We start from the raw sequence: 27177 nt of genomic DNA, 5'->3' as shown, positions 1-27177 counted from the left end.
AATTCAGGTACCTTCTGGCTCCCTTCTTCTGGATTAACCAAAAGATAAAAGGTAACTCTTTTACAACCGGGGAAAAAAAAAACGGTCAGTTGGAAGGTCAGTGCTCTGCCTCCAAAATTCATAAAGTTTCAAAATTAAATGTAGATATTTCCCCCTCATTTTCAGTCATTAACCCTGCTGCTGCCCTCCTTAAAGGTGAACAGTTACATCCGGGGCTGACCGCAGGACCAATAACAGTGGGCATAGTTAGCAGCCATTTTCGGTAAGAATTATCACCAGAATGTGAACCCCAAATTATCTGGGGCCTTCTTTTTTAGGAATAAATTTGGGTGAAATACAAAATGAACCGTGTGTGTCTATTTATGAGCCATAAGCTTATCTGAAAAGTAAACATTCTGGCAGCTAAGTTCACATTTGCCAATAGTCGAGAATACACTTCCTAGCCTCAACATCAAGTAACTGCTCATAAATCAGCTTGTCACTGATTCAAAGGAGGGACACACAGACGGGATCACAGTGCCACTGAAACTCTGAGTGATTTGGTCACAGTTACTGATTCCAGGGAAGACGGCATGTACATCTAGGAAGAAAAACCTTGTCCATAATTCAAAAGCACAAGATAGAAGCTGAACAGGGCTGTGAATGATAAGCACACTTCTCATTGCCGTGAAATTGCCACATCTATCACCATCGTCATTAGTTGTCGAATTCATAGTTCAGGCCCGTCACTCACTGATGAAACCTGACATTTACATGTAGTGCCATTTCTTGGGCAAAAAGAAAAGCAGTCTGTGCAAATGACCACTGACGTATATGACTGCTGAAATCTCGGGGGGTCACAAATACGGGCCAACCACCCTGGGCTGATGGATTTTCAGTAATGTCAGGCATTGTAAGATGAAACCTTTCCCACTGGTAAAAATGAAGGCATTTTCATTCAATTGTATCACAATGTGAAGTGGCCTATTTATTTGCACACTTACTTTTTATTCTTTTTGTATTATTTTGTTTCAGGAGTTTTGAAGGCCAGAACTCTAGTTTGGTTTAACTTCTCCATGCAAGGATAAGGGAGTTGAATTAATTTTGATTTCTAAGGCCATAAATTTATGAACATATCATTGGACTCAGAGGTTTATACAACCAATAATTTAAGGTATTAATCTGTCCATTATAGGTGTCCATAAGTATTTATTGAATAAATTAATAAATGAGGAAGATTAATCACTCAACAAACCTACATTAGTGCCTAATATATATAATATACTGCACTAGTTGCTAATAATGCTAATAATCAAAACAGAGGAAGACACTTTTTCAACTCATTTGACATGTTTGCTCAAAAGTAACTCCACTGAATCTTTCCCCAGGAACCACATTGAAAAAAACCACTCTTCCCCACCCCACCTCCCAACCCACTCACCAACAGAAGTCTCTATGCCTCATCTCTGCTTTCTATCTGACAAATTTATATTTTGCTATTTATTTCTTTATTTTTAATTTTTTTTATTAACATATAATGTATTATTTGTTTCAGGGGTACAGGTCTGTGATTCATCAGTCACACAATTCACAGTGCTCACCAGAGTACATACCCTCCCCAGTGTCCATCACCCAGCTTTTATATTTCCCTGACCGAAATGTCTGATGAACAAAAGTAGGAATTGTTGTCTGTTTTGTTTTGTTTTTTTTTTAAGATTTTATTTATTTGACAGAGAGAGACACAGCGAGAGAGGGAACACAAGCAGGGGGAGTGGGAGAGGGAGAAGCAGGCTTCTCCCAGCACCCTGGGATCATGACCTGAGCCGAAGGCAGACGCTTAATGACTGAGCCACCCAGGCGCCCAGGAATTGTTGTCTGTTTTATTCACTACATTATTCCTAGCACCTGGACTGGTGTCTAGAACATTCTAGCCACTCAATAAATGATTTTTGAATAAATTAATGAATGCACAGAATCCTTTCTTCAGTGAATCTGATATTTAGTGAAAGAAATTGGCAAATTAAACATGAAATGCAATAGGTGTTAAAATTGATGTAGTTGGTTAGACTTCGGAGAGCAGGGACTTTCTCTTATATGACCACTGTATATCCACAGTACTACAGTAAACATTATTTAAATGTTTATAAGTGTTATGATGAATGCTTGTTTTAAATAAATGAATAAATATTTATGTGATGTAAGGTTTTTAATCTATCAAAGAATGTCTATGAGGGTAAAATGTCCTGCATACTAAGGCACTCTGTTGGTTGACTGACCTTCAACATTAATTTTCTTTTAGTATTATTGGCTGGGGAATGCAGTCAGACTCATCCTTAGCAGAGAGTCTTCGTACCCAGATATCCATTTAGAGTGTGGGGAGGAGATGGCTTCACCCACTGTGAAGAAATACACCATGCAGATTTTAAATGCATCTGCTAATTATAGACATGCAGCTAATATGTATATGTTGAGACCATCATAGAACACATATAGTCTGATTTCATGCTTTCAGCAGATATTGATTGAACACTTTTTATATAACAGGCATTATGCAAGGTAATGGGGATACAGTGGTAGATAAGAAAGATTTGGTTTTTGCTTTGATGGTATGGTTGGCTATAGTCTGCTGTCTTACTGTGCTCTCTTTGCTTTTCTGTTCCTCTGTACCTGACTTCTTTGGGATTAATTGAATATTTTGGGTATTCCATTTTAATCCCTCAGTTGGCTTTTCAACTGCACCTCCTCTTACTATTACTTACCTGTTTCCCTAGCATCTAGAGGTTGTAACATGTCTCCTGCCCTTATTCAGACTACTTAGAGTTAATATTGTACCACTTAGTGTAAAATGTAGTATCAGTAAAGTTCCATTTGCCTTCCCCCATCCCTTATGCTATTGTCCAATTTTATATCTATAAATGTAATGAATTCCACAATACCTTTTTTTGTTGTTGTTTTAAACAAAGTAAATAAGATAAAATTTTATATTTATTCACATATTTTCAATTTCCGGGGCTCTTTATTTTGCTCTTTACTTCTATCTGTAGATCTTCATATCACATCGTTTCCTTTAAGCCTGAAGAAATTCCTTCAATATTTCTGGTAATACAGCTCTAGTGGCTATGATTTTTCTCAGCTCTAGTTTATCTGAAAATATCTTTATTTCACTTTCCTTCTCAAAAAACTATTTTTGGTGATTAACATAACATAATAAAAAACAAACAACAACAACAACAAAAAAACCTATTTTCACTGAATATAGAATTCTGGGTTGAAAGTCTGTATATTCCCCCAGCACTTAGTCCATTGTTTTCTGGCCTCCATTGTTTCTGTGAGAAACCATTCCCATATTACTCTATCTCTATCTAGAATATGTCCTTTTATTCCAGATTTGGGTTTTTTAAGCTTTTTTTTCCATTCTTTTTCAGCAATTTGACTATGGTGTGCCTATACGTGATTCATCTTGTATATATCTTGATTGTGGTTCAGTAAGTTTCCTGGATCTGTACATTAATCTTTATAACTAAATTTGGAATATTTGGGCCATTTTTTTTTGCAAACTCTTCTCTCCTGATTCATCTGTTTTTTTTTTAATTGTATTCACGTTAGACTACTCTTCTTAAATTACTAAAAGTCTATTTACTTTTTAATCCCTTTGATTTTTTTGATATTTTGAAACTTTACTTCTCATTTTTAGAGTTTTTATTTGGTTCCTTTTTATAGTTTTAATTTGATTGCCAAAAGTTTTCAACTGTTTAGTTACTATGACCATCTTTTTCCTTAATGTCATTTTCTACTTATTTTGATATCTGTGTCATCCCAGGGTCTGTTTCTATTGACCATTTTTCTTAAGAACTTGATTACGGGTCACATTTTTCTGTTCCTTTACATGTCTGCTCATTTTTGATAGCTCGATGGACATTGTTACAATGCATCGTAAGTAGTTTGGATTTTGTTATCTTCTTTTCAAGTGTGTTGAGTATTGTTCTGGAAGGCATTCCATAGTTACTAGCACTTCCTTTTGGTCTTACCGACTTTCGTTCTATTATTTGTTAAGATAGGCCAATTTTGGTTTTATATGTAGTCATAGGGTGTGGCCCTTACTCTAGGAAATGATCCTTACTCCGAAAACATAGTCTGTCTGAGCTCTCCAGTGAATGCCAGTGCTACTTACTGCAACAGTGTGGTTTCTTCCCTTCCTTACTTTTTTTTTTCTTTTTTTTCTTCTGGGTCAGAACTTCAACATCTCCCAGCATTACATGACTTCTGGTATTTCCATTCAATTCTCAGCCCTTCGGCAGCTTCTGCCTCCTAAGTATTATCGAGTCTGATCTTGAGCATGCGTCACTCAGCCCTTGATCAATGACTGCATTAGTCAATGTTCTCCAGAGAAACAGAACCAATTGGAGATAGATAGATATGTAGATAAATATAGAGACAATGAAAGATTGGCTCACACTACTATTGAGGCTGAGAAGTCCCACCATCTGCCAGGAAAGTTGGTGGTATAGTTCCATTCCAAACCCAAAGGCCTGGGAATAAGGAGTGCCAATGTCTGGGGGCAGGACAAGATGGATGTCTCAATTCAGGCAGAGAACAAATTCACCCTTCCTCTGACATTTGTTCTATTCAAGCCCTCAACTTACTGGATGATGCCCACTGGCATTGGTGAAGGTGATTTTCTTCACTCAGTCTACCCATTCAAATGCTCATTTCTTCCAGAAACACCCTCACAGACATACTCATAAATGATATCTTACCAGCTATCTCGGCATCTCTTAGCCCAGCCAAGTTGACACATAAAATTAATCATCACAATGACCCACATTTAATCCTCACATAAATCCTCCCTTCTGACACACATACCAGTTCTCTCCTTTCTAACACCCTGTCCTGCAAATTCCAGTCACTCTGGGAGTCCAGAATTCTGATGTCTGTAAGCATGATCTGCACCTCTCTGAACTATGGAAATAACATGCCAACTAGGCAGAGAGATCCAGGGCATTTGTGGAACTCACCTCCTGGATTTCTTTTCCCTCAGGTACTACACTACATTTCTTGTTGTTCAGTACTTGAAAACAGTTGCTTCATATGGTTTGACCAGTATTATGGTTGCTTATAGTTGGATAACATATTCAGCAACATTTACTCTCTAAAAGCTGAATGTAGACATCTTTAATTTTATACTGCAGTAGGGAAGACATATGTCAAATATATAATTGTGTCATCAATTGTTTTAATTATATTCAGGATAATGCCATGAAAGAGAAATATAGGAAACTCTAGGAGCATATAATAGAGCTGTTCATAATCTAGCTTCATCTGTCATGTAAGGTTTTCCTCAGAAAGTGATATTGAACTGAACTCTCAAGGCAGACAGGAGTTAACCAAGCCACAAGGAGGTAAAAAAGAAAAGAAAAAAAGGTTCAGTTAGAGGTAATAGCATCTGGAAAGGACCTGAGGTAGGAGGGAATATCATGTACCCAAAGAACTGAAAGAAATTAATATCTAACATCTATTGAAAGTACATTATGAAATTATGAACAATCACTGTGCTAAATAAATGCTTTATATATTATCTCATTAGAGTCTAACAAATTTATGAGGTAGATACTATTTCTAATTCATTCTGTTGTCGAGGAAACTGAGATTCAGAGAGATTCAATAAACTTACCCAAGGTCGTGACATACTGGGAACTGGTTCCAGGCTGTTTTACTACAGTGCTTGAACACTCAACTAGTACACTTTAAGAGGAAAAGAGCAGAATTATCTGGTAGCAGAGAAAGAGAGGTGTGGACATAGAGGAAATTATGTGTAGTCTACAACCTGACTTAAGAAAGCTAAATTTCTCATTGAGGAGAAAACACTATAAAAACAAGGTAGATTAAGGAATGCACTTGTCGTGATGAGCACTGGGTGAGGTATGGAAGCTTTGAATCACTATACTGTACCCCTAAAACTAATATAACACTGAATAGTAACTATACTGGAATTAAAATAAAATAAAATAAAATAAAATAAAATAAAATAAAATAAAATACTTGCTTTTCCACATCATTTAGGGGACTTTGTTTATATCATTTTTAACATTTATGATAAATCATATTCTTATTTATTTTGAAGGAAAAGACCCTAGAGAATTTGAATAATGTCTGTAGTCAAATAAATGTTGATTTGTTCATCTACCAGGAAGTAAAAACAACTTAGAAATCATGTACAATTTATATTTAAATGTATTTCTAAAAGGGACCTTTAAACCGTATTTTTACAACCAGTATGTTTTAGTGTAAGTCCTTTTGTTTTACAAAGAAAAGACAGAAACACAAAGAAGTTTAATAACCTGTCCAAGGTCACTCAACTTGAAATAGTAAAACAGGGGCTATAATCTGGGGCTTCTGACTCCTGATTAAAAACAGCAAACTGTCTACCTCATAGTCCAGTTCAAAAGATGCTCCAAGGAAGAACATCATTAATTATCAAATTGGGGTGCAGTCAGGGAGTGACCATTAATAGTTCTGAGTGCTTGGGAAGCAGGAAGCTCCCTCCCCTACACCCAGACCTGAGAGCCCAGCAGCTGTTATAGATAGAGTGAGCTTGGCAGTTATCAGAATTTAAGGAGAAAGGAGGAAATCAAGCAACTGGCAAATATTTCTTGAGTGTTTGCCATGTACCAATTTCAGGGGTGACTATGGAGTTTGGCTGGACATCAAGAAATCAAACCTGAAGTAAAGGAGCTGGGTACAAGGTAAAACTAAAGTCTCTCTCTTACTGCAGATGGCTGGTAGAACGTTTTCTTTCTAATTCCTTATCAGAGAAGGGTCTCACCCTATTGTAGGATGTGATACCCATAACAATAGAGTGTGCAGCAGGAATAACAGAAAGATAGAGCAGAGGATGGAGGAGGCCCTTTCCTTCAGGAAGCTTGGAGATACAACAGGGAAAGTTTACCAGAAGCAAGTGTGTTTGAATTGAGTTTTTTTTTTTTTGAATTGAGTTTTAAAGGCTGCATGGACATATTGAAGTTGATCATTGGTGAAGGGCCACCAGACTGTGCATACAATGGCAGGGGGCTTGAAATGTCACAAAGAGAAGCAGAATGTCCTGCTTGGGAAGCAATAATAAAACAAAATCCTAATGTCCCAGAGGAAGTTTACAAAGGAAACAGTACTTAGGTGGATGTGTCCTTCTACAAATGTACAAGGAAGAAGCCAACTAAAGAGTCTGTTTTATGTAAATCAGATTTATTTTATAAGTTTAAAAGCTTACTTAGATACTAATCAAGGAAATTAAATCAGGTCTTGTTTTGGTATTGAAAGTAAATTTATTCACTCATTTGTCAGACATTTATTGATCTCCTTTTATGTGCCAGACCATCAATTAGAACTTGGGATATCAAGTAAACAAGACATTTCACACCATATAAGTGTCAAGGGCAGAGGAGAGACTTTTGTGAGTTCCAACAAAGGTAAGAAGAATAGCCTGGTCACCGGTTGATGTTCCAGAGCAAGAGGGTGGTGGAAATGCTGTTCAGAGAGTGAGGCACGGCCGGCTCATGCCGGGATTAGGGTCTATGGTAGGAAGTGTGATTTTTTTCCAAAGAATAGCATGAAGGTTTTAGAAGGCTTTTAAGCAGAGAAATAATATGATTTGATTTATGTATCTACTACTTCACTGTCATCCCCCACACAAAAGATCTATCAGGTTTTTACCCAGTGCACACTGATGATGGTGTGGAACAGCCCCAAAGGGAAATAGATTAGCAGGCTGTGGTCAGAACTCCTTATAATTCCAAGGTAGGAATTATAAAGTAGAAAAGCAACACATGATACATTTGCCAGGTCCATATTATAAAGATGGAAGATGGTCTAACCTATATTGAAATTGATTCTCTTGTTATTGCCTTATATTCAAACACCTTCTGAACTAATTTGGAGGGGGAACTATATATATATATATAGATATATAATATCACCATGCAAATTCAGGCTCTGGGCACTGAGTGGGCAAGTTGATGATGAGTTGGACAGTTGTGGCTCTTGACACCAACAGTTGTTTCAAGCATTTACTAACTTGCCCACCCAAGTGCTACTGATTTTCCTGGACTCCTCCCCAACCATCTGAAGTCACATATACAACTCTATGCATTCCAGGGGTTAACAGTTTGTGAACACACCTTGCTTCTTTTGGAATTATTCTGCTTGAATAATTCTGTCCATTAATGTCCACTTGTGAAAAATGCAAAGGACTGTTGCATCTCTGGGCATGTCCACTTATGTTAATGAGGCTGCATATCAAAGACATCTATTGTCTCACTTTCAGGGAAGGCAAAGGTACTAACAGGTGATTGCGGTGTGACTGATTCATGCAGGGCATCTATGACCTCTGTAACCAAAGATGGGGAGCAATGAGAACAGAAATTGTCATGTGGGCCCCAACTCTGGTTTGAATATAGACATTTCAATCTAGTTAACTCTTTCAGTGATCTTCCCTACCTAAAGCCAAAAAAAAGCCACCAAATTTTACTCTTACGGCTCGAAAGACAGACTCGCGAGATTCTATTTCCACTTTCTAATGCAACATACAGAAAAGTTTTGAAAAGAAAACCTAAACAATGAGAAAAACAGAGGGGGGAGAAAAGGATTTCTTTTCTTTTCTTTCTTTTTCCTTCTGGGGTCCCAACCCTCTGCCTGTGATTGCCTGCTGAGCAGATGGCTGCATCCATACCCTGCCTGCCCAGCTTCCTGTGATAAGCCGTGCAGCATGCCCGTTTCTCTCCGCAGACAACATTAACAGAACCCATCGCATATGTTCTAGGTTTCCTCTACGCTCAGAACAGCACCAAGCGCAGCATTAAAGAGCGGCTCATGAAGCTCTTGCCCTGCTCAGCTGCCAAAACGTCGTCTCCTGCTGTTCAAAGCAAGTTTGTTTTTGTTTTTTTTTTCTCCCCCCACGCCACATGTTTGTTTCATTCCTTTAGGTCTGCATGCACTCCAGTTCTGTGCTTCTAAAGAAAAAAAAATCAATATATTATATTATGCAAAACCAAGTCTGTTGATGTACTCTTGTGTACCCAAATACCCAGCGGAACTTTTGTGTGATTGTGAGGTCCTTCCTGTCTGGCAGACTGATGGCACAGTGTTAGTGACAAGAGCCTGGGCTTCAAAACATTTGGAAATTTCTGTTTGATCTGAGAGGTGAGAGTAGCCTTGGGATGACCATGGCCTAACTGGTTGGCAGGGCTGCTACACACTTCAACCTGCATCACCTTGTAGATTTCCTGACTCACATCTATGCATTTGGCTCACACCATTCAGATACTGCCAAACTTCAGAAATATCACTAGGTTAGAAAAACTACTACAAAGTGGAAACCATTTACACAAATGTGAGGGTGTTTTTTTCTTTGCTTACTCTTTCTCTGGGTTCTCTAGGAAAAGAGAACCAATATATACATGCATACACACATATACATGCATAGACACATACATACATGTACATATATGTACATACATACATATACACACAAACATGTGTATAAAGGTATTTATTTTAAAGAATTGGTTCCCATGACTGTGGGGGCTAGCGTGTCTGAAATCCTTAGGGCAGGCTGGCAGGCTGGAAACTCAGGCAGGACTGGAGACTTCAGTCTTGATACGGAATTCCTTCTTTCCCAGGAAATCTGTTTTTGCCTGGCTATTCAGCATGAGATGAGGTCCACCCACATTATCTAAGGTCATCTCCTTTACTTAGAGTCAACTGTTGGTAGATGTTAACCAGATCTGCAAAATACCTTGACAGCAACATTGAGATTAGTGTTGGTTGAAATAACTGGGTGCCTAACTTAGCCAAGTTGACACAGAAGACTAACTTTCACTCTCTCCACCTTCTCTTTCTCTCCAATTTTGTGACATTCTTGAGGAGTAGAAAGTAGGGGGTATCTAAAGGGCAATGCTTTATTTATTTTATAATGATGCTATATACAATTTATAATGAACATTTATAAATATCCTATGTTTACATTCTTTCTTTTTTAAAGATTTTATTTATTTATTTGAAAGACAAAGACAGAGAGACTGAGCAGAGAGGGGGAGGGAGAAGCTGACTCCCTGCTGAGCAGGGAGCCCTGCACGGGACTCAATCCCAGGACTCCGGGATCATGACCCGAGCCAAAGGCAGACGCTTAACTGACTGAGCCACCCAGGCGCCCCTGTTTACATTCTTTCATACACAATTTTTTAAAAGATTTTATTTATTTGACAGAGACAAAGCGAGAGAGGGAACACAAACAGGGGGAGTGGGAGAGGGAGAAGCAGGCTTCCCGACGAACAGGGAGCCTGATGTGGGGCTCGATCCCAGGACCCTGGGATCATGACCTGAGCCAAAGGTGGACGCTTAATGACTGAGCCACCCAGGTGCCCCCACAATTTTTTTTCAAACATCAAACCACTGTTAGAATCAGACAGAGAAGGTGGTGTTCTTTGGCAGTGACGAAACAGAGTATGAAGAATCTGGCTAGTACATTCTATGTGTGGGGCTCTAACCCATATCTTCACCAACTCTCTTTATATTCTGCCTCACCATCTTATAGGAACTGATGGGCTCAGTGTTGTAAAAAACGTGAATGCCCTGAAATTTCACTAGTCTCCACAATGCAAATGGAGAAAATATAGAAAGTACCTCAAACAACCCAATACATCCAGTCAAAAGTCCGAGGATAAAACAATAACTTACTTCAGTGGCATTGGTTAGACATAATATATCATAATAAGAAGATTTAATTAATTCACTTATTCATTCGCCATAAATGTATTATATGTCAATTCCTATTCCCATTCGGGGAGATATAGCAGTAAATAAAACAGCTTTAAAAAGGTCCTATCCTACTAGAACATTCTGTGGGGAGAGGGGACGGGACAAAATTACTTTTATTAGTGACAATCTGATGGACAAAAAATTTAAATTATGGTTGAGATCCATTGCTTCAATTTTTTCCATTCACTGCACACACCATGCACACTATCTCACAAACAAAAACATAATGTGTCATCAGCAACCTAAGAGGCCATAATCCCAGAATAACGCCCCAACCCCGACCATCCACAATATTGAAGCTGCAGACGTTTTTATTGCCACTATTTGTCAGCAAATGTTTATTAGAGCCATTGCTTTCCTCCTTTCAAGTTGGAGTCAAAATTGCCAATTTACCAGATATTCACTGAAAACATAGTCATTTGTACACAGTAGACAGGTAAAATATAACTTTAAAATGGATTCCTATATTCACTTGGGAAGAACAAAATTGCCGGGTCCTATTAACACTCTTCCTGCACCAATCCCTGGTAAAGTCAGACCCCAAATAAATGGGCAGGGAGGATGCAATGAAATTTTCAACTATAAGTGTGAGGGAAAAGCCAGGATCTTTCTTGAGAGGAAAAAAAAAATAATAATAAAAGATACCAAAACATGAGCAGAATAATTCTAAAAACTGACATTTTTAGAAAAATAGGATTTCATTAAATTGGCTGTTATTGAACTGATGCTAGACTTGGACTATGACTCCAAAACCTCTGCAAATATAGCTCCCTTCCCCACTAGCCACCTGCCACAAGAACACCCCAGAAAACACATTAATTCCATTGCTGTATCAGAAAGGCATTATTCGTGGGTCCCTATCCATGATCTGGCCCTAAGGGGTCGGGCACAGGACTTAAAAAATGCTGTGAGAGTTAGAGCCGGGTGCCTGGAAGGGCAGAGGACCCTAGGCCACCAGGAGAAAAAGCTTGGCCACCGAATGTCTGCATGCAGACACACACAGAGAAGAAGGGTTGGCTTGACAGGGCTCATTCTAGGCTTGAGTGAGCTGCACAGTGGCTGAGGGAATGTTCTCCACCACATCCCATGAACTTTCAAAGCTTAGGGGCCAAAAGGTAGTTAAGAAGGGCCAATACTCATTCTAAATTCCATTCTCTTTTCCAGGAAGACAGATAAGAAAGGGCTCTTCATTCCTCAGGGCAGGAATGTGAGATTTATCAATACCATGCAAATAACAAAAGAAGAACTATTTCCTACAGAATGGCCAAAACTCTTGCAGAGTTATGGAGTGCTTAGGTTTCTAGTCAGAGCACTTGAGAGTTTGAAGAGAGCCTAAGAAGACTTTAGCCTCCCCTCACATTGGGTTCCCAGACAGACTCCTCTGTCATTACCAGGGAGATGCTCTGCTTCATCAGGGAGACACCCGTTTGGTGGTTGTCAGCTTTAAAGAGCATTCTTCCTCATGCTGTGCCCAAATCAGCTTCCTTTCTAACTTCCAAGCATATTGGTCCTAGTCCAATGCTTGAGAGTAATCTGTAGCACTTGCTCCTTCCTTCACAGGACAGCTTTCCTCCTCCTCCCCCTCCTTCTCCTTCAGAGCTGGGAGGGCAAGTGGTTTATTCACCAAAGTCACTTATCTTCATGACAGTAAATGTAGAAAGCATAAAAAAAGATAAGAAATCACGCACACGCACACAGACCACACAACACACTCCTAATCCTAGTGTATTCCTCTACTTTGAAGTAACTGCGGATAATAAGTAACATCTTTTTCCATCAATGTGTGTGCATTAATGATCACATGTATACCAAATTTTTATCCTTTTCTTACATTGCATGCTTTCATACATATTAACCCTGTTATTAAAAATGTAAATGGAATTTTTAATGGAAGCATATTATTACATTGTAAAGTGACAGTATCCTGTTTCTGACCACATTCCCTGGCTTCTGAATATTTAGATTTTTTCCCTTTTCATCCCATAATATAAATAGCACTGGGATAAACATCTCTGTGTATACATCTGTGTATGCCTTTTAGATTATTTTTTTCCCAGATTTGGAATATTGGATGAAAGCATTAAATTATGTGAATGCAAGCTTTCTCGTGTATTTTAGAAAATTGTTTTTTTTTGAGTTGGCCTTTTAAATATTTAAACACATCATGTATATTACCTCTTGAGTTTTTTGTTACATAGATTTAATATCCTCAATATTTGGAAATTATACACATTTTATAGTCATTTGTTAAATGTAGACTTGAAATATTTCTTCTGCTGTTTGTGCTTCAAATGAAAGCATTAAAAGAAGTAGCACATGACAAAGAGTTTCTACATGAGACATTATTATAGCCAGTATTAAATTTTTGAAAATTAAACATATTACTCATCTTTAACAAAAGGAAAAATAACAAGCCCCAAACTTTTTGTGTTCAAGCATACTTCTTAACTATGAAGTTTGAGATTCTCAGGCAAATATCAAATTCTAAGTGCCTTGGAAAGATATTGGGGAACAACAAGCATGGCAAACCCATGCAGTGGCCTCCGGTGGAATGGGAGTAAGAGACATGATTCAAATGTCTTCCTCCTGACATAAAACACCCCAACAAGAGTGAGAAATGGGATAGGGACTGAGGCTGGGGACACCTGGGCTGTGAATTAAGGATTAGCTTTTAAGTTTGGGCCCCTGTGCCCTGTGTAGCCTATTGCCCACTGCTCTTTGAGCACCTGACCCTAGATGCAGATAAGAGCACCAACCAGATATGGGAGCCTGGTTACCTTTACTGGATCCCACTCCCTGACTTTCTCATATCACTCATGGAAAGCTGTCCACTTGCTGAAATTAAAAACAACTTCCTTTCACTTTATGCTCCCCACCCACCATCTTACTGACCACTAAAGTCTGGTCAATTTTCTCTCTGAAATATCTTTTACATGTACTACTGTCTTGTGTGAGGGCTCTTGCTCAGACCCTCATTATCCCTTCCAAGAACTACCGGAAGAGGCAGATGGAGGCAGGCGGGCTTTACTGTCATCCCGGCGTGCATTTGAATTCCTCTTGTGCCTCCTACTAACAAAATGCCTGGAGTTACTTAATTAAATTATCTGGACCCTAAGTTTCCTTATTTGGTCATTTGTTCACATTATTTTTTTGAAAAACCATGTGTTGTCCACATGATTCTAGGCATTGGCTTTATAGTGGAGGATTAAGACCTATTAGTTCACTGTCTTCATTGAGTTTATATGGGAAGAAAGATGATAAACATAAAAACAAAGACAATCTCGGAAGGTGATGTGTGTTATAAAATAAGTCAACCTGTGGCAAAGTAATGGAAACTGAATGCAGGTGGAAAAGGTACTTAGTCTGGATCAGGCAAAGCATCATTGATGAGGTCACTTTTGAGACCCAAAAACACGAGGAGGCCCATGGTATGAGGGTCTGGAGAGAAAGTTCCAAGGAAGAGGACACAACAAGAGCAAAGGCTGTAAGGAGGGAAGGAGCATAGCTTATTCATGATACAAAAAGAAAGACCATTGGGATCACCAGACAAATGGGTGGTTGTGGGATTAAACAAGATAATTTATGCAAAGTACTTAGTACATGAAACATCATAAGTATGAATATATGACAAGTTATTAACTCAGTTGAGAGTCCCAGTCAGCTTCTCAGGCAGGTGTATTATTTTCCCTGTATAATGGCTGAGGAAACCGAGGCAAAAAGAAGTTAGACAATTTTGCCAGTTAACAGAGCTGGGATTGTGACTCCAGAGCCTTCTGTCTTCATCACTTCATCAGGCTGAGCTGCACTGACCACCTCTGATATTGACTGAGGAAGCCCTTTTAGAGTGTGTAATTGTAGCTCTGTTTCACACTTTGAATCACCAGTCTTCAAATTGGAAGGAAACATGGGAAAGCATTAGGTCTGGTACTCTGCATCCAGGAAGGTAGGCCTTACATCCCCATTTCACAATTGAGACAACTGGGTTCTGATAGGTTGTAATAATTTGTGTAGAATCTACAATTGAGAAGTTGGAATGAACCCACCCCCAAAATCCTCTTAGTCCAATGCTACAGATGCATTCACTGAATGACTGCAAGATATAGGACTGTCATATCAATAGAACTCTTACTGGAAAAATTCAAGGAGAGAGTGAAGGGGGATTTCTTTTTTTTAAAAGGTTTTTTTATTTATTTGAGAGAAAGAGTGAGCAAGAGAGAGAGAGAGAGTACAGGAGCAGGGGCAAAGGGAGAAGGAGAAGAAGATTCTTCTGCTATGCAGGGAGTCCGATGCCGGGCCTGATCCCAGGACTCTGGGATCATGACCTGAGCTGAAGGCAGATGCTTAACCAGCTGAGCAACCTAGGCGCCTAAGGGGAATTTCTATCTAAGCAAAAGTTCATATTATTTTAAATGTTTTAAGTATTTAGTCTATTATAACAGCAACAACAACAACAATAGCCTATTACAAGGAATATAGCCTATTTTATATGTGAAAAAACTGAGATCTATAGAAAGGAAAGGATATTTCAAAATAGCAGAGCTATTAAAAAAATCTAGGATGAGAAACGAGACTCAAGTCCAGTATTTTCCAACACTGAAATTCTGTGATTTGGTATCAGTCAGGGTTCTGGCAGGAAACACAAGGCACTCTTAAATGGGGCCATCGAAGGGAGTTTAATGAAGGGATTGTTTGCAAAGATAGGAGCGGGGATTCTAGACCCAACAAGGCTGGTGAAGCCCCCAAGACCCATAGGAGTGAAGTTATCACTTCTATAGCCATCATTACCAGAGAGGAAGAAAGCTACAGCTATACCTATAGCTATCAGAGAGGGTTTCACAGCAGGGATACTGGCCCTTGGAAGAGGAAAGCAGCCACTACAACCCAACCTCCAGTCAGGAGGGACCCCAAAAAATAAATACCATAACCCCTCTCTTCCTTCTCTCTGATCTGTTGGTGCTTCCCATTGGGCGGAGGGCAAGGAGTTGAAATAATATCCATAGAGGCCAGTCTCCAAGCCCTAGAACAGCATGTAGAAGGATAGAGGGAGGCTCTGGAGGCCAGCTGGAGGTGTTTTCCAGCTTCTCTATATCTTGGAAGCCAGGGGTTGGGGATCTACAAGACCAGTAACAATTCTCAGAATCAGTCACGCCGCTCTTCTTGGAAGATTTGTTCCCAGTTTCATGACAGGCTGACAACTGGCTGATAAATGTATGTTGATATTGAGTAGATAATTTTAGGATTAAGGAATTTAACTAGCTTTTTCATGAATGGCTTAGTATCAAGAAATCCCTAGCTACTCTACTCTAGGTGAGCACGAATACTTTTTCTTTAAAATATAAATGCTGTCAAGTCTGTGGCTATATCTCCATGTCTCCTTATTAGGTAACTGAGTAATTCATTGTGTCTCTCTATGCCCCAATTATGTTATTATAAAGTAATCATTTTTCTCTATTCATTCAAAGGACATTACGGTGACCAAAAGATTACTTACTAGATAATAATCAGGAACAAATGCAAAAGATAAAATATTAAACACTTGATTTTATGTGTTTGTATTTATATACATGTTTTTATTTGAATTTGTTTCATAATATCTTCCCAGTAAATCTGAGCACTCCCATTCAATCAAAAAACTGATTCACTAAATGAAAGCTTCATTCCAGTAGCTTTTGTTGTTGATTTGAGCAAACACAGGAGAGTGAATGCAACATAATAATTGTGGGGTTAGACGACTCCATCAGTGTACTGCCTTGTACAATTGCAAAACATGATTTCCTAACTTTCACTTCAGACTTTTGGTATCAAATACAGCATAACATTTCAGTGTGTTTTGTTTTGCCCGGTAGCATATTGATCATGGAAAGTTTTAGATGTCTCTCTTGGAGAAGAAACATCAGCACTTGGCTGTTGGAGGATTTGTTTTCAAAAAGTGATTTAAACAGCTAACATGCTGTCAATTAAAAATACAACAGTAAACTCTGGGAAATTTTTAAAAATATTTAACCTTCTGAGAATTACTCAACCTCATGCTAACTCTTTAGTGACTTTAGGTAAAAACTCTGACCTGGGCATATAGTCAGGAAAATCTTTGTAGGAACAGAAGCATAACTCATGAAGGTTTGTAAACTTACTTTGCAAGCAGAAAACAAGGTCCTTTAAATTCATTATATGTATGAGCCCTAAAAATGTTACATTCAAATACTCAGATGTTATTTTTATTTATTTAACAAGCATCTAGTACTTATTATGTGGGTGGTACAGTTCTAAGTGCTTTGCACAGTTTAACTCATTATGGCTCTATAGGATAGACTCCCTTTATTATTCCCATTTTACAGAATAGGAAAATGAGGACTGAGAATCATTATCAGTAAGATGTGTGGGGGCAGGGGAAAAGGTTGACCCAGAAGTTGAGCTTCAGAATCTGTACTTCACCAGCTCTCCAGTTATGTTCAGTGTTTTGATTGGTTTTAGAGGTTTTTTTTTTTTTCCACTTATCTGCTCAGCATAGGACAAGTCTTGTGCAGCCCATATTGTCCAGAGAGATGGTGGTAGCCCCTTGAATGAGTTGTTTCCCCTCCCTGGACCTCCGTCTCACCATCTACAAATGAGAAGCCCAGACTGTGTCTCAAATTCTCCTTCCAGATCTAGCATTGCAGGAGCCAATAAGATGGCACTTCTTATTCCTGGCTATGACAAATGATAGATGTTTCAAAGCTAGCATAAAATTTCCTCCTTTTATGGCACTTCACTACCTCTGGAAGCAGGAAGTGGGGAAAGTTAGAACTTCAACACTTAACCCAAATTGCATACCAGTCGGCACTACTATTTACTTGCTGTAAACTACGTGTTTTACTGATTTGGATACTTGTCCCTGGCGTTTTTATGGTCTTTTGTAGTTTTTAAAATTCTTTATCCTGATTATCTCACTTTATCCTCATTAAATTCATGAGAGAATGACAGATCACAAGGGTTATACTCTCCATTTAGCAAATGAAAAATGGAGAGATTAAGTGGCTTGTCCAAAGCCACATAAGTATTTAGTGACAAAGGGAAAGATGAGCATTCTTTTTCCTGGTCCATCATGTATTTGCCAAGAATCTTCATTAAACCAGGAATGAGTCTGAGTGTAAGAAAGACAGAGACAGGAGTCCCAGGACAGCTGTCTCCTGTTGGCAGGTTTAGTGGATTTCATTTCAACATGGCAGACATTTATGGAGCACTAATTATTTTTAAAAGTAATAGCTCCAGGAACAGGGGAACACATAAATCACTTCCTCTGAAGGCTGACATTGTACTGAAATAAACCAATATGTATAGACATCACTCAGATACAATGAATACAGGTAAATGCTGTGAGAAGCAATATGAGGAAAATGTTAGTGTTAAGAAGTTAAGGGTGATAACTCTGGGACTAGCCTATTTGGTTCAAATTCTGGTTCTGTGACCAACTAACTAGCTATAGAAGACTTAGGTGAGTTGTTTACTCTTTCTGAACTTCAATTTCTTCATCTGAAAGGTGGAAATGATAATAGTAAATATTTCATATACTCCCCCAAGGAGTAAATAAGCATGTGAACTGTTTACAACAGTGGCCAATAAATGTTAGCTGCTGATGCTCTTATTCCACGAGGACAGTGATGATCACAATTATAGCCACACAGAGAAGGGATTAAATCCCACCTAAGTGCATTTCACAAACAGGTAATATTTCTTCAGGGCCCTTTGGAGAATAATAATTTCACTAGAAAGAGAAATAAGAGGAAGAAAGTTCTAGGTAGTTGAAAAGATGAAGCTTAAGACAGGAGGAGTGAGAAGTGGGGAAGAGAAGCCACCAAACAAGGTGAGCTGTGACCGGAGTCTGAAGGTTCTTACTACCAACACAACACTGGACTTTACTAATAAAAGGAGGCAATGAGGAATCACATCCAAGCCTCTTATTTATTTTTTTTTATTTCAGCTTTATTGAGTTACAATTGACACATAAAATTGTAAGATATTGAAAGTGTACAACGTGATGATTTGATAGTTGTATAGTTGTGAAAGGACTCCCCTCCTTTAGATAATTAACACGTACATCACCTCACATATATATTGTTCTTGTTTGTCTGTTTTTGCTTTTGGACAGAACTCTTTTAGGAAACGTCAATTGCATAATAAGTGTTATTAAATATAGTCACCATATTTTACATTGGATGTTCAAACACTATTCATCTTCTAGCTGGAAGTTTGTACCCTCTGACCAAACTCTCCCTGTTTTCTCCACCACCAAACCCTGCTGGCAACCACTTTTCTACTCTCTGTTTCTATAATTTTGACTTTGTGTTTTTTAGATTTCACATATAAATGATATCAGACAGTATTTGTCTTTCTCTGTCTGGCTTATCTCACTTAACATAATGCCCATGTACTATCACATATGGTAGGATTTCTTTATTTTCCATGGCTGAATAATATTGTTATATCTTTATACCACATCTTCTTTATCCATTCAGTCATTGAGGGGCACTCAGCTTGTTTCTATTTCTTGGCTATTGTAAATAATAATGCAATAAATATGGAGGTTCAGATATTGCCTCAATGTCCTGTTTGCATCTTTTTTTTTTTTTTTGATAGATACCCAGAAGTGGGATTTTTGTATCAAAATGGAAGTGATTCCTTTCTTGATTGGGTTTTCAGATGGCTAGAGCCAGCCAATAGTCAAGGGAGTTGAGCACAAGTCCAACTTTAGAAGGGTTGATGGTGAACTTGAAGCCAGGGAAAAAATTGGCAAAGGATCAAGAGCAACATTTGAAGACAAGATACAGAGTATCAAAACAATCAGCAAAAACTAGTTGGGTATTGGTTTCTAAATCAAGGAACCAACAAAGAGTCAGAGTGATAAAATGACTCAAAAATAAATTTTAAAAAAATCAGAAAGCAAGTAAATTGTTGAGGGAGAAAAAAACAAGAGGAAAATCAGTCGGAAAACTTTTTAAAAAGTCTATGTGACAAACAATATCAACAGTTAACTCTTATTGAGAACAACATTATTCTAAGCCTAAAGAATTATTGCAAACATTTACTGTAAACCAGTGAGGAAGGCAAAATTATAACCCCCCCTTAGATGAGAGACTAAACAAGGAAGTTAAATCACTAACCCAAGATCTCCCAATTACTGTTAAAGCAGAACTTTGATCTTGAACAACATAATGCCAGAGCTGTAAGTCTTCACCACTAGACTTCTCTGCCTGCAAGAGAAAACAAAGGCCTAAATATAAGGCAATAGTGATAGAAGATGATGCTCATGGATTGGAAGAATTAATATTGTTAAAATGCCCACATTACCCAAAGCAATCTAGAGATTCAATGTAATGCCTATCAAAATATCAACAACATTTTTCACAAAACTAGAGCAAATAATCCTAAAATTTGTATGGAACCACAAAAGACCCTGAATAGCCAAAGCAATCTTGAGACAAAACAAAAAACAAAAAACAAAAAAAACCCTGGAGATATCACAGTTCCAGATTTCAAGATATATTACAAAGTTGTAGTAACCAAAAGAGTATGGTACTGGTACAAAAATAGACATAAAGACCAATGGGACAGAATAGAGAGCCCAGAACAGAGAGCCTATGGCTGATGCTCTGACATCAGCCATAGCAACATTTTTCTAGATATGTCTCCTTAAGCAAGAGAAACGAAAGCAAAAGTAAACAATTGGGACCACATCAAAATAAAAAAGATTTTGCACAGTGAAGGAAGCCATCAACAAAACAAAAAGCCAACTTACTGAATGGGAGAAGATATTTGCAAATGATATATCCAATAAGGGGTTAATATCCAAAATATATAAAGAACTTAACAACTCAACACCAAAAAAACAAACAATTTGGATGTCCAATTAGTGACTCTTCCATTAGAATTAAGGTCTATGTGAGCAACAATTTTGTTGTTGTTCATTCTAGTGTCCACAGTGCCTTGAACAGTGCCTGGCTTATAATAAGCACTCAATAAATAATTGAAAGAATGAATGAATGAATGAATGAATGAATGATGAACTGTTTCTAGTATCCAGAACCATGCTAGGCATTGATGGTAACAAGATAATTGAGATAGATCTCTTGTCTCCAGATGTTCACATCACAGAAGAAATGACAGATATTCAATCAGGTCAATGATACATAAAGCAATCAGAGCAGACATAGACAACCATGCATGCTGGATGGAAGTCTGAGGAGACTTGTCTCTGTGAAGCCCTGTCTGCATTGAGAAAAGCCTTAAAGAGAATAAAGAGAGAAAGTTGAGGAGGAAGAAAGGCAGATCTATGTAGAAGGAGATGGTGCAAACAAAAAGGATTAAAGTTGACAATGCAGGCTTTGTTCAGAGAATAGCAAATTGTCCAAGATATGATGTCATACGGTGTGTGGGAGGAAATGACAAGCGGTAAAGCTAGGTTATTGTTTCAAATTCCATTCCAAAAAATAGTCCTATTCCTTTGTCCATACCAAAGTGGAAGAGTATAAAAGGTCTATTTTAAGTGCTTTCTACACATTATTTCATTTCAACCTCTCAACAACCCTTTGTAGTAAGTCCTATTATTATCCCCCTTTATGGATGAAGAAACTGAGGCATAGAGAGACTAAACATCTTGTCCAAGGTCACAGAGCTAACAAGAGTCAGCAAATGGATTCAAATTCAAGAAGTATAATAACAGAGCCCTCACTCCTGAAGATTCTAGAACAATGCCTCACTAGTAAGTGTGCAGTAGTTATTAATATTATAATTGCTGCCCTTTATTGATTAATTACTGTATGTCAGTATATCAATTACTGTATGTCAGTATATCATTCAAACAATTTCTCAAAACAACTTTATGAAATTGATATTAGTATTATTCCTAGTTTATAGACTTTAAAATTGAGGTTTAGGGAGGTCAAACGCATCATCCAGTATCAGAATTGAGAAATAGACCCAGGCGAAAATAATTGGAGCAACTGAATAATTTGCTAGAATGAGTGCTCCCAGGCACTTTTCTTCTTATTGTAATGGTGGCAATAGGTGTCACCATAATTAATACTAATATTACTACAAATAACAACAATATTATGATTGTTCACTATGTCCCAGTCACACGTACCAGCTCATTTTATGTCCAGAGTCATTCTATACTATAATATCAGGTTAGATTTTACTCTCATCTTTACGGCATTGGACATCCGGCAGAACTAAGTCACAGAGAGTCTTACTAACTTACCCTAGTCACACGTAAATGTCCAGCTGACATTTGAACTAAGCAATCTAACTTTCTCTGAAGCAAGAAACTAGCTTAAACCTAGAAAGAACATAACAAAACCTAGATCACTGCTCGGTTTTCCTAATGCTCTGTTTTAAATAAAGCCATGACAGGGATGCCTGGCTGGCTCAGTCGGAAGAGCATGTAACTCTTGATCTTGGGGTCATGAGTCATTGGGCGTAGAGATTACATTTTCAAATAAATAAATTTTAAATATGACCATGGCAGATAAATGTTACTGGCATCCCTGATATTAGCCCCAAAACATCCCCCTGATATGCCACCAAAAATTTATTACTAAACTTACCCAAACTTTTTCTAATTCCCTACATAATAGATTCCAGCTATTTACTGTCTATTTAGTAAGTAGTAACATCTTATGAATCAAACTACCCAGTAACATCTTATGAATCAAACATTATACTTTATATAAATAAAATTTCTATCCGTCTGGCTAATATCCGTTAATGAATGTTAACTAGACTTATTGTGGTGATCATTTTGCAAAATATGCAAATGTCGAATCACTATGTTATATAGCTAAAAGTAGTATAATGTTATATATCAGTTATATCTAAATAAATAAACAATAAATACATAAAATGTCCATGTTTATTCTTTTACATTAGGCTTTAAATTAGCATTTTAAAAATATATCACCTGCATTTTATCTTCTGAAATGAAGAGAACAAAGCCTGTTCTTAATGACCCAGATCAAAAGTTGGTCATTGACCACTTTGTTATATTATTTGCTATAATAGGCTCATGCGCCTTTTCAACTTTATGTTCCCTCCTCTGTCCTCGGGCAATCAGCTGTCACTTCTAGACTTTAGAGTCAGTACATTTAGGTTTAAGTTGTCACTCATAGCTTCCTGTTACTATGTCCTTCATAAGTTACATTACTTCCAACCCTGATTTCCTCATCCGTAACAGCAGGGTGAGAATATTTGCGCATAGGGTAATCGTGAGGTTTAGCTATAATAACAAAAGTGAAAGAATTCTGTTTACTACAAGGTGTCAGCTGTCAAATGTTAGGCATCATTACCGTGACTCATGGGCTTCTTTTAGTTTGTACCCCTTCTTTTCCACCCCCAGCTGCTTCCAAGTGGAGTGGGAAGCTTATTAAAATTGTGGGTGTAGTAAGCATGGGGACACTCTTATTGAGATAGGACATCATGACAGGCATTTGGCAAAGCGCTGTACTAGGAGTCAAGGAGAGCCCGGTCTGTGCCCAGATCTGCTGCTGTGTGCGCCATGGCCTTTCACTTACAACCGCTGGTACTAAGGCTTTATATTTGAATATAAATTTACAAAGTGAAGGGGCTGGATTCAAAACCACATTCAGTTCTAGGGTAACTCTATTTCCTGCCTAGAGCCCTTTTGCTACTCAATTCCTGATTCTAGGTTGGATGTGTGATTTCCAGATAAGTGGAGCACGATCCTCCTTCCTCTTCTATGGTAGGCAGAACAACAGAATAGTTAATGACATGAATCCTGCAACCAGAGTATCCAGAGTTCATATTCACACTCTGGCCCTGCTACTGTGTGACCATGGACAAGTTACTTCATCTCTCTGGGCTAGTGTCTTCATCTGTAGAACATAATTTAGTATCTATCCATAGTGTGCTGATGGGGATTTTATGAGTTAATATAAGTGAAGCGCTTACACAGAGCAAATGCTAAAAAAGTGGTTTGTTATTATTATTTGATTTTAAAGACAAACTAAAGAAAGTCTATCAAACTTGAGGAGAAACTCTTTTGTTAGGGCATTTTTAATTTAGTGAGCTATCGTGGGCTATCTTACTTTATCTCTCTCCATGTTTCACCATTTTAAATATTTTCTCTTTGATTGTATTCCCTCTCAGCTGTTGACTTTCCTGACTAGACTATCAATCTTTTGGGTCTATCTTGATGTGTAAGTTCAATCATATTCCTTGTTTCCTTCTTACCAAACCCCAGCATTTCTATTGTAGATTTTCTCTCTGTGTAAAATGACTTGCAATATAATTTTTACGTTGCTCATTTACCAAAAAGCAAGTAAGACCCTACCAGCTATGAAATAATAGCTCCCATCATAAGGAGTCACACATGATTTGCTCCGGTAGTAATATGGCTACACTAATAACAAGCATTCCAATTAGGTGATTATATTTTAAAATCTAAGCTTGCATGAAGAGTTATTATTTATGCTTGTAAATAAGGTAGAGATGATCCATTCATGAGTGCCATGAGAAATAGCTCCAGCAATCGTCCCCTGAGTAGTTATATTTTCTAAGTGATTGAATCCAGTCATGAAATTGCAAAGTAATTCAAGTTCTCCTCGAATGGAAATTTTAATGTCATTGTCAACAACCACCTCTAACAAAAGATGTTCAAAATAATTGGCCATTTTCAAAATACTTTTCATTTTCCATGTGATATATGAATATTAAATAGAATAAAGTACTAATTATGAAGGGTTTTTTTGGTCCTAACATAATTTCAGAACCAGAACTGAAGACACACGTCTGATTAAGAAAAATTGGGGGGGTTCTAGTTGTTTAGGGTGGTCTAGGGTGTGCTAGGACTCCCGCAGTGTTTTGGAGGGATTGATTGCTTTCTACTCGTGGGCTGTGCTCCATCAGCTTGGAGTTAATTGCTCATGTACTCTCTATGTGCACCTGAAAATAGCTCCTGGTGGGTGGAAAGGTGCATGGCTGTGAACACAGCAAGAGTCAGGAGGGCTCCCAGGCCTTTGGATTCTTGAGATAAAGTATTTAAATTTGGCAAAGTTTAAACAGTTGCTTACTGTGCTTGTCCCAGGTTTGAACTCTCCACCGAGAGAAGTCAAATGATTGAACAGAAAATAGATTTGTGTCAGTTCCCAGCAACCCCACTTATCAGCTGTGTGAACTTAGGCAAATTCCTTAATTCTGAAAATCAGTGTCCTCAACTGATTATAATGCCAACCGCTCTGAGGACAGTGAGGGTTGGAGCCAAGGAATGGAATGCTCTGTGTATATGGTATTCTCTCAATGCCTGTACAAGTTTTCAAAGTAGGAAGAAAGAGAGGAAACAAATTGCATCGGTACCATGTACAATAGCTTTTGAAGTCTTCACCTAGACAGCTTGATCTTTGTCCTGCTGGGTCAGACATGAACATTAACCAAACAGTAGCATCTACTCCTTATGCTAGACATTCTCACAAGTTGTTTTCTATGGTTATAGTCAAGAATCTCCCAGTGATGTTTAGTGTAAATCTAAAACCTAGGGCAAAATTCACCAAACGACCCTCCAATACCTGCCACTGGACAAAGCCTCTAAAATCAGATGCAGCATATCATTAGGAGGTAATCATCCTCATCATGATTTTATTGCCATACTGATTAAGTCACTATTAAACCAATTTAATAAAGCATAAACACTAGGAATAAAGACTCAAAAGGTATTTTTATAAATGAGATAAAACAATATAAGTCAAGCCAGCTGAATCTTTGACTAGACAAATCAATTTCAGCTCAAATAGGATTTTAAAGTAATAGTGTTTATGATCTTTTATAATGAAAAATGGGTACACTATGTAAAGAAGGGTCACGTTGTATTGCAAAATGGACCTCATGTAGATACATCCATTATGTTTGGGAGGCTTATAGTAGTTATTCACTGATTTCATATGTTTTTACTGAGCATATTTAGTGTGCCAAACTAGCACACTACTGTCAAACTGATGCAGCCAGGGGTCCGGCCAGTCCTAGGTGGAACGAGGCAGCAGCCTCCCGGTGTCCCATGCTATGATGAAGCAAGTACTCCTCTCTGCGTACCCAGCCTGGGTTCTAAACCAAATTTCCAAGTGGAGGGACATTATTTATAAAATGGTTTTATTTCAGCATCACAGGCCTTGTTTACAAACACTTGCTTTAGGAAGGCAGACCTCACACTCATATTTGTTTGTAAAGCAAGATGTTCTATAGTTATGTTCTGGAGGGTATGGTTTGACCTTGGATAGAGTGAAATTCGCATAATTATAAGTTGGGCTGTAATAAACTTCTGCTGTAGAAGACAAGTTGTGAGAAAGAGGAGAAAGATGCCTATTTTTAAACCTCATTCTGTTGTTCCCAGGTGATTTGAACTCCAATTTCTAGCCCAACTGTGTCATGGCCTGAGGGGACTGTTTACTCAGACGTAGGACAACCTTGGCCCTGAGAGAGTTAAATCTAAGAAACAAATAACAAAGAGACAGCTGGGAAGCTCAAGGGTGTCTGGGTTTGGGAATTAGTTGTCTGATTAAAATTAAATCTGTTAGAAGATACATGAATTAAAATGCTATTTGTATTCAGCTTGTCTTGGGATGCAAAAGCAGCACTGAATTAGCAACTCAGCAAGATGCCTGCGGAGTTAAATCTTGGCAGAGGCCTGGAGATGATTCAGGTGGCCAGGGTCCCACCTGGTCCTGGTTTTAATCTTACACACACATTTCTCGATGGTAAAATGTATAAAAGCACACAGTCTTTTTGTTTTTTCCAGCTCTGAGATAGCATCCCTCCCACACCTTGTTCTATTTGTTTCTAAATCAGCACAGCATCGACTGCCACCACGGTGATCTCTCCAAGGCACCCAGGCATGGTTCCCCTGAGGCACTGGGGGTTCAGTGGCAGTCTAAAATCTTTTTTCCCCTAGGATTTTAGACTAATATAGATAGATAGATAGATAGATAGATAGATAGATAGATAGATAGATAATAGATAGATTTTGGACATATATATATATATATATATAAAATCTTTTTTCCCCTAGGATTTTGGACTTATATAGAGAGAGATTTTGGACTTTTATATATATATTTCCAGCTCTTAAAATAGCATATTGACTGAGCTCATGATCTTTGGTGTTAAAAAACCAGGGATCAAATCCCAGTTCTGTCAGTTACTTGCTATGTGACCTTGAGTAGATTATTTAAGTTCTGTGAGTCCCAGTTATTCCTTGTAAAATAAGGGCAATAATAGGTCTCTCACAGCATTTTTGTCAGTATTAGAATGAGATAATACCCAGCCAGGCTTAGAGCAAAAGCTCTCTATACAGTGGTGATTTTTATTAACAATCCCAGCAGAATGCTTAAAAAATTGGACTTTAGGGTG

General features: G+C 38.0%; 1 protein-coding gene across 4 annotated transcripts in view; it reads left to right on the top strand.

Annotated features, from left to right (window-relative positions):
- Positions 1-27177, top strand: part of KCNIP4 (potassium voltage-gated channel interacting protein 4) — a 1107245-nt gene that overhangs the window by 971742 nt on the left and 108326 nt on the right. The window contains exon 2 of one of the 4 annotated variants that reach the window (XM_078068444.1): positions 8792-8893. The exons of 2 other annotated variants lie outside the window; for them this stretch is intronic. In XM_078068444.1, the coding sequence (XP_077924570.1) occupies positions 8792-8893 (102 nt within the window). Of the gene's footprint in view, positions 1-8791; positions 8898-27177 lie in introns of all 4 variants that reach the window. One more of the 4 variants, XM_078068445.1, reaches the window with a different exon arrangement.

This window comes from Halichoerus grypus, chromosome 3 (genome assembly GCF_964656455.1).
Source record: "Halichoerus grypus chromosome 3, mHalGry1.hap1.1, whole genome shotgun sequence".
Lineage (NCBI taxonomy): Eukaryota > Metazoa > Chordata > Mammalia > Carnivora > Phocidae > Halichoerus > Halichoerus grypus.
The sequence above is the reverse complement of the archived record's forward strand: the minus strand, read 5'-3'. Positions and strand labels throughout refer to the sequence as shown.